At 43.3% G+C, this 8898-nt stretch overlaps 1 protein-coding gene across 1 annotated transcript; it reads left to right on the forward strand.

Moving 5' to 3' along the window:
- The first annotated feature begins 5278 nt into the window (after positions 1-5278).
- LOC133898680 (ethylene-responsive transcription factor 2-like) lies at positions 5279-6282 on the forward strand. Its single transcript, XM_062339352.1, has one exon. It carries the CDS (start codon positions 5279-5281, stop codon positions 6167-6169), a length of 891 nt encoding a protein of 296 aa, XP_062195336.1. The 3' UTR covers positions 6170-6282.
- The last annotated feature ends 2616 nt before the right edge of the window (positions 6283-8898 follow it).

Here is an 8898-nt window from a genome sequence, read left to right on the forward strand (position 1 = left end):
CATTGTGTCACAGAATGAACATAATTTTTAGCAAAACAGAGGACATTCTGTAATACATTGATTTTTTTTTTCTTTTTTTGTTCTCTCGTTGTAACCTTTTCCAGCTTTGCCTTTTCTCTTGTATCGGTACACTTGAAAAAAATATATATATATATACTTGTTTAGGGTTTTAAAAAGAAAACTTATATTTATAGGCAGTAGTGGAGCTTGGGCCAGAATGTAGCACTACTACAAATAACAAAATCACAGTCCATTTAAAATCCTCTATTCCAATCCGATACGGAAAACTATATGTGAAAATAATTATCCTAGTCGGTTTTTCATTCCATGGGCCTCTAGATTATTCCTGACAGTTAGAAAGTTATTATCCTAGTAGGTTGGTGTAAACAACTAACTGGATACTACAGTGCATTACCCCAGTCGGTTATTACCCTCAACTGAGTGGTAATGTTATTCTAGTGGATCCTAACCATGAACCAACTGGAATATTGCCTCATTCTAGTCGGTTTTGCTTATAAACCATCAATAATAATATTTTCACTATTAATAATTTTGACAAAAAATATTTTTAAATAATGTGATAAAAATATTTTGATCATAATTATTTTTCGCAATTAATATTTTGTATGCTTGTGGTTTGTAACACTATAACTCCAATATAGAGAAAAGAATGGTAAAAGGGCAATATTTATCCTTATAGACACAAACTAAAGAGATTATACTAAAAATTTCACAGAAATATTTTTAATGAAATAATGAGGATGTGTAACATTGATTCTAGTAAAGAGACTAGTGAAATGAAGAAGAGAAACTAGTGTGGGTTATAAGTATGTAGTGAAATATTTGATAGTTCATAATATATTTATACAAAGAGATAGAAAAATATTTATATAAAAATTATATCCCTCGACGAGATCTACAAATTTCTTGTTAACAACTTTTTATTTGAAGTCAGTTAGATACCCAAATAATCGTTCAAAGATTTAGACAAAAAGAGTAAAAAATAAAATAAATTACCCCTTAGCTATTAGCTACAATTGTGAGGTATGATGGTAGGCAAGCTTTATGCTAGGCATGAGGTCGTGGGTTCACGCATGCGTATTTTGCGTGAGAAAATGTGTGACTTTACGACACCCGATCGTGAGCAGTGGTCCAAGTGCAATAAATTTGATTTTTCAGCCCAAAAATACCGAATTAATATTTTTGGTGAAATAATTATCCCGATCGGTTCTAACCACAAACTGATCGAGAAAATGATTATTCTAGTTGGGGGGGGGGGGAATCAAGTAGAAAAAACGTTGATTTTTACTGTTACTTTACTTTAGTCAGTTAAAAACCGACTAGAATAGGGTTATGAATTGACTAGAATAATATTTTTTTATAGTGTAACAGAGGCCAGACACAGAAAAAACAATGGATAGTGTGCACCAAATAGGTGACTACTTTAATTCTAACTACTTGTTTTATATTTTGCAGGCACAGACTAGGTTCGTCTCATAATTTATGGTTCTTTATTGAAAGAAGAGGAAGAAAGGATTATTATGTTGCAAAAATTTGCCTCAAATTTTCTAGAAGTCACAAAGGACCAGCAGGTAGCTAGCCTCGTCTCAACCTAATGGGTCATAAAAACATATATGGAGTATAATATGTTGGATTTCTCGTTGTCCCAGATTAATTAGAGAAGAAGATTAAGGAGATAGAGTCAGCTAAAATTCCATAATAATATTATGAAATTTTAAGAAGAAAAGATATATATGGCGCGGCATAAATATCAGACGAGAAAGAAAAACAAACAGTATAATATAGTAAACATACATGTCAGCGCATTGTATGTAGTCCACTAGTATAAGTTTATTAATTGATCGCCAGAAGGTAGCAACTCTCTCCGCGAATCTAGCATAACGTAATTAATTATATCTTTAATAAGAAAGACAAGTACTACGTGACATAATATTTATATTATCTTGTTTCTTTCAAAAATAGTTATATGATCCTGATCTAACAATTGCTTTTAATCACGCACAACATCATCGATGGATCTGTACCTTGCTAAGTCCACATATATGCATATGCTGGTGATGATAGATATGATATGGGAGCCAGCTAGAGCTGCACCCTAGTAGCCGCAACAAGATCTCTCTCTACGCAAGCAATGGTGGTTGAGATATTTTGCTATATATGCTTTTCCTACTTAATTCATAGTGGTTCGTGGTAACCACCTGAGATTAGCAAGGTGCGACAACTAATGACAGGCCTATAATTTATTTAAATTAATTTGCTCTTGGTTAAATGTATTCAAATTTAGATTTTTAAATAAGATTATTTTAATAGAAAATTATAAAAATAAGACTATTTTTGAAAATTTGCTAAAATAGTACTATATCAGTAGACTAAAATGCCAATAGGCCTCTTGTCAATAATTGCCTATCGACAGATAATCCTATCGATAGGAGACTCTGTCGACAAGACTTGTTGGCATCTAGCATACCAATAGGCCATCCTACTTTGCTGACATGGGCATGTCAGCAACCCATCCTTTTATTTTTAACAGTTTTGAAAAACTTCTTTTTTAAGGAGAAAATAATTTTGAAACGTCACTGTTTAGACATAGAGTTTTCAGAGGTATATTGTTCAGACATATGTCATCATATATGTTTGTTGTTCGAAAAAGTTAGGATTGTTGTGTAGATCCCATGGTATGTGCACAGATAAAGAAGGAGAGTAACGTGCAAATAACATAATATTAGTACAGAGTACAAGTTGTAAACCGTAACGATACAAATGTATGCCTAAGTACAAGGACGTCAAAAAGACCTCCTATGGCCCTCTTTTAATCCGACGACATATCTAGTCCATCAAATACGTCAAGTGATCTAGTGATTGTTTAAGGCGAGCCACATCCGCTAAGGTGGTTACATCCTCCTAAGTAGGCTGCATAACTTATGGGCTTCAGGCATATGAGATAAGCTCTGAGTGACAAAAGGCTCCATGAACCAGACATACAGACTCTGGCCATAGGTCCTCAACGAAGGAGAGGTAGTAGGTAAGAAGGTCTCTAACTACCACTATAAACTTATCATTAAAAAAACTATTTTTAAGAGCCGGAAACACAAATACAAGGAAGCAATTTTGTTAAAACATATACCGTACATGGTAAGGATCTTATCCACCCTAATGTCAACATAAAAGTGACCCCAAGTTATGGCACTAGGATGATGTCCCCTCCTGTCTAGGCAAGGGGTTTTGCATGGTACATTGTGGTGGAGACCTCCTCCTAGATGACTTAGCCACGCCGTCATGTCTTGCATGGTAGGAAGCATGACGTATGTCATGGTGATAGCACCATGCAAGGCGATGTAAACCATGGACCAACTTAAACCAGTTCACTCGGTGGATCCTAGTTCACCTGACCTACGAGGGTAAGGAGATTGTCTCCCACCTCCTCGCAGATGTCCGCCTGTAGCTTAGTTGAAATTCAAAGGTATGGAATATTTTGTAATTGACGAATAGATGTTCAACATACTAACCAATTCATTATATGCAACAGGAGGGCGCATGGTGAACGTGTCGATGACACTAGCCTGGTGGGGAATCCCACTCTGCTGCTCCGGGAAGCACCTCCACCGCGTGCCCCATGGAACCAACTGAGTTATGTCGGGTACATCGAGAGGTCATAAGGCCCTGCAGACTAGTAGACATCTGTGTCAGCCTGCAGCCAATCATTTGCCAACTCTTGTTGCTTAGTGGTGAACGTGGCCTCATGATGCACACCAAACCCCTTCCTTGATAACCTAGCAATATAAATATTGTGTAGCTATATTTAAATAAAGAAATAGTATTCAAATTGTAGTGCAAAATATAACTTACTTGTGAATGTCATCTAGCAAATAGTGCACCATCAGCAGAGAAAACTCTTGGGACACCCTGAACTGTCAGAGAGCATGGTTCGAGCTGTATGGCTCGATGTGGATGTCGAACGTGAGGTTTCTTCTCGCCATCTAGAAGCCACTGTCAGTGCTATAAAGTGAGTTGAGGCCAAACAGGGCAAGCTGAGGCCAAACAGGGCACGAGCCCTTACATTGGCGACAATGTACACTGTCCATCGCATGCGGTCTTTTGTCAGTTGGTCGATGCACACGACGAAGTGGGGGTAGACACCGCATGCTATAACAGTAGTCCATCGCGGCTAAAAAACAACATGTCAGCATAATTAATTAAATAGCAACATAATATTTAAAAAACACATATAGTAGCATAAGATTTTTTTTAAACACATTTTAAATTACTTACATCGCGACGGTACCAAAACGAACCCATCCTTCGTCCACAGGATCAGGCTGAAAAAAAAATACCTTGCCTTCCTCCACCACCTCCTCTTCTGCTCTCCTTTCTTCTCTCACGCGTGTGCCTCTGCTCTGTTCACTAGAACTGAAAAGATCAAATGCCCTCCCCCCGTGGCTGGCAGCGCGCCCATTATACAGGGTACCTGTCGACACCTGAAGTAATGACGGGACCTATCGGCACACCACATGCGCATCGCCAATCGCAATAAAAACGGTGGCCCACCAACTATAGAGGCACAAATGATGATATGTACTTGTCGGTATCTCACCTGCTAATATGTCACTTGTCGGTATCTCGTCTACCGATAGGGTACTATTTCGGTATTTTTTCTAAAAACATATATTAATTTTTACAATTTTCTATAAATTTGATATTATTTTAAAAAATTATTCCAATTTGCGTTATTGCCCCTAGATATTAAATCCATTTGTTTTATTTGCGGGAATGTTTTGTAGTATCTGCTTTTGTGGAAATTAAGTCAACTTCAGATGACGCGACATATGCAGTATTGTTTTTTTTATTGAGTCATCGTTGCTCTGTACTTCACCAAGGATTGAATTAAGAAACTTTGTCTTTCTTCTTTTCTTCCTAATTTGTTGCTTCTTAATTGGTCGATATGATCTTGAGGAACATATATAAATCAAGAGGGATGACACCGGGTGGTTTGTCGTATCCAGCCGCCCTACGTCAGGCAGGCATGCATGTGTATACAACTCAGCTCAGATGGGTGTGTTTAGTGTTGTATCAATTCATTAAGCAAGCAGCGGAGCACTCCAATACCAATTTGCTAGTAATAAAAGTCAAAGCCTGTCTTCTCCGGCGCCGGCGGCATTATGAGTATTTGATTATTTAATTTCTTGATCCATCGATAAGTACTCCTTCCTAAACAACTAGCAGTACTAGCTTAGTTTCTACATATGCGCATACGGATCCGATGGAGCCTAAAGATCACTACCGCTGTTCCTCCGCCTATGCGCAGCATGATCACCACCTCCTCCACCCATGGCCATGGTCTGCTGCATCTTCCAGCCGCTACAACCACACCACGCCGGCCGACACTGCTCCCTACTCAGCCTCGTCGTTGAGCCGCACCGCCCCGCTCTTCGGACCGCAGCTTCATTTCTTCGGCGGCGCCCTTGACGACAACGACCATGCCAGCTACCGCCAGCGGGAGGAGGACAGAAGCAGCAGCAGCATCGACATTATTATGTCCACCTCCACCTCCACCACCACGAGCAGTAGTGATTCTTCATCAGCACTAGCGCCGGAGCAGCTGGCCCAAGTAAGGAGAGCGCCGCCGGCACAGACAGTCCAGGAAATGCAACCCGACGTCGTGCTGGAAAAAGGAGGACCACCAAGCTGCAACAGCAGCCACCTGCAGGCGCCGCTGATGATCGGCGTGCGGAAGCGGCCGTGGGGCAAGTACGCGGCGGAGATCCGAGACTCCACGCGCAACGGCGCCCGCGTGTGGCTCGGCACCTTCGACACCCACGAGGCTGCCGCGCTCGCCTACGACCAGGCCGCCTTCGCCGTGCGCGGTCCCGCCGCCGTGCTCAACTTCCCGGTCGAGCGCGTGCTAGAGTCTCTCCATGCGCTGGGGCTCAGCACCGCCGCAGGGGACTCTCCCGTGCAGGCACTGAAGCGGCGCCACTGCATCCGCAGGCGCTCGCCCAAGAGCAAGAAGACGGCGTCACCGCCGGGTAAGGAACAGACGACGACTAGTCGTGGCAAGCAAAAGCAGCAGCAGCAGTGCGTGATTGAGCTGGAGGATCTGGGAGCCGACTACTTGGAGGAGCTGCTCGCGTTATCGGATTCACCCATTTAGATACACATAGATTCGTGCTTAATTGTGTCCAAATCGATATCAATGCATGAATCTGGTGCGCATGCATGCGGTAAATCGGGATCAATTATATAGCTCCATGGTTCCTTAATTTAGCGCGCGGTTTCTTTTGCCATGATCGATGAGATGAGCCATTGCATACATTCACTCTGCTTTTCTTTTGGGAGCAAGCTTGAATTGACAGTACTGTCTTTTTCTTTCTTTCTTTTGAGGTGTTGGGATTGCACTGTCGATCGAGATGCAAATTGCAATTTTTTTTGGAGAGAGAGAGAGAGTGCCACTATCACTATGCATCATCATACAAGCCCATTCATTTTCTTTGCAAGAGAGAAGGCCCATACATCCTGCAACCTTGCCGAGCAAAGGAATAAAATAGGCCCATGATAGAAATGAGCCCAGCTCCATCCTGTACTGAAAACACGCGTAATTTGATATATTCACCGACTGACTTTCCCAAACGGTCACTAAATTAAGGCGTTCGACACGATCATATGCTTAAGTTGGGCTTCTGCAGAAAATGGGTTTCCAGTGTTATGAAGTGTGTAACCTCAGTGTCTTTCTCTGTTATTAATGGTGAGACGCTAGATAGTTTTAAATCTTCGCGAGGAATAAGGCAGGGGATCCAATATCACCATATCTTTTTCTTTAGTAGCTAAGGGACTCTCATGTTTACTGAAGAAAAATGAAGATGTTGCAAACCCGACGGGTGTTAAAGTTGCAGCTACAGCGCCTTCTGTGAATCATCTTTTGTTTGCCGATGATAGCCTCTTGTTCTTCAAGGCGAATATGGCGGGAGCTACTGCAACTGCGGAGGTCCTCAAAACTTATTGCAATGCATCGGGCCAGCAAATTAATCTGTCGAAGTTGAGTTTTTTTTTCCAACAAAGGCTGCTCCCAAGCTTTGGGAGAAGAGCTAAAGGAGGTTGTCCATGTGCCAATTAAAAGTCTAAATGACAAGTACCTGGGATTGCCATCGGATGTCAGGCAATCTAAAGGAGGAGCATTCAATTTTTTTTTTAAAGAACGGCAAGAGTATTACCGATTTGTATACAGAGGAACAGAGTTGACTCAATTTATAAGGAAAATCGAGTTTGAAAATCACGCAACTGCACGGTTTAAAAGAAAACCGACAGATAACCCGGAGACGACAATACGACATCAACTTGAAATAGGCATCTACACCAGAAGACACAACCAGACAAACAAATCAAACCAAACCAACTCAACTTGCGTGCTAACCAGCTAAACAACTGAACTCGATCGGCGGAGCCCTGCTCTCACGCCGTCCCTCTCTCACAACTCGATCAGCAGAGCCCTGCTTTCACATCGCACCTCTCTGACACACAAGCCGGCAGCGCGTCGCTTTGGAGGAGCGCGCATTGGACCAAATCTTTGTTGTGAAGCACAAAACTAGAATGAAGAGCCGTCGTGGATAAGGATGTAGGGGTAAACCTACAGAAGAGGCTAGCGGAACAACCAAAGAGAGTAGGGGCTTCTCAAAGTGCCACCTTTAGGAAGGAAAGACATCAATACCGTCGTCACCCGTCCGGACACCCGAATAGGGTTTTCACCCGAAGAAGCATCTAGGGTGAAGGAGACGCGATAATATCGCCTCCAAAGAGGGGATGACGCCTGAGGGCATCAACGACATATGCCCCCAACAAGCTAGGCAGTGCTTTCGCTTGCGGTTCCCTGCCCCGAAAACCTGCACAAAAGGTGGAACTGGCCACGCCAGCCCGTGCGTGGGCCACCTCGAAGCTGCGTCGTCCCATGGTCATCTCAACATCACAAAGCTCCCCATGGGCCCAACCTGCAGGACCGAAAAAGGGGGGAGCAACACAATGCTACAAGGCCAGGACCGACATGGAGGAAGTCGAAGGGGCGCACGAACGGCAGTAAAGGTAGGCCGAGCCTACGCAGCCCACGACGACAAGGCCGCCGCACCGGGACACCAAGCGAAGCATCAACGTGGCACGTGGTGCACCACGGTCGCACAACCACCGCGCAACAGGTTGCCACCGCCCCAGAGGAGCTCGTCATGGAACCAGCCACGGAGGCTACCACACCAGGACACAACCACGTCAACCGTGCTCGCAGGGGGGAGTGCGAACTGAGCGCTGCCACCGACACTCCTTAGCCCTTGGCGAACATAACTGTGTGCCAGCAACTAGCAGCCAGGGCAAGGGAAGGGAGAGCAAGCGAGAGGCGAGGCCCCGGTGTGAAGAACAATAACATCCTAAGAGGGGGGGGTGAATTATAACACCTAAAAACTATTCGGCTCCAAAAACTTCACAAGATAAACCTATCTCCAATTCTATCTAAATGTGTTCTAAGTTTATCTAGTGTGTCTACTCTACCGCTTAAGAGGATTGTAACCTACTCTAGCAAGGTAAATTGCAAGTAAATAAATATGGAAACAAAGGCAGAGAGACAAACTCGACACAAGAAATTTTTATCCGGTGGTATCGATAGCATGAATGCCACCCCTAGTCTATGTTGGAGATCCATAAAGGATATGCTCCCGGTAGGCACCCGTTCACAGCTATTGAGCCACCAAGTCAAAAAGATAAGGTGTCAACCCGGATGAGCCACCAAGATAAGGTCTCACCACTAGCCTTTTTTCCAGTCACTTCCCGTCATGATTACTTGAGAGCTTGAGCCACCAAGGCAAAGGCCTCCACGTTCCCGTACACGTGTCTTACCGTCGCTCC

The sequence above is a fragment of the Phragmites australis genome, chromosome 18 (genome assembly GCF_958298935.1).
Source record: "Phragmites australis chromosome 18, lpPhrAust1.1, whole genome shotgun sequence".
In the NCBI taxonomy this organism is placed as follows: Eukaryota; Viridiplantae; Streptophyta; class Magnoliopsida; order Poales; family Poaceae; genus Phragmites; species Phragmites australis.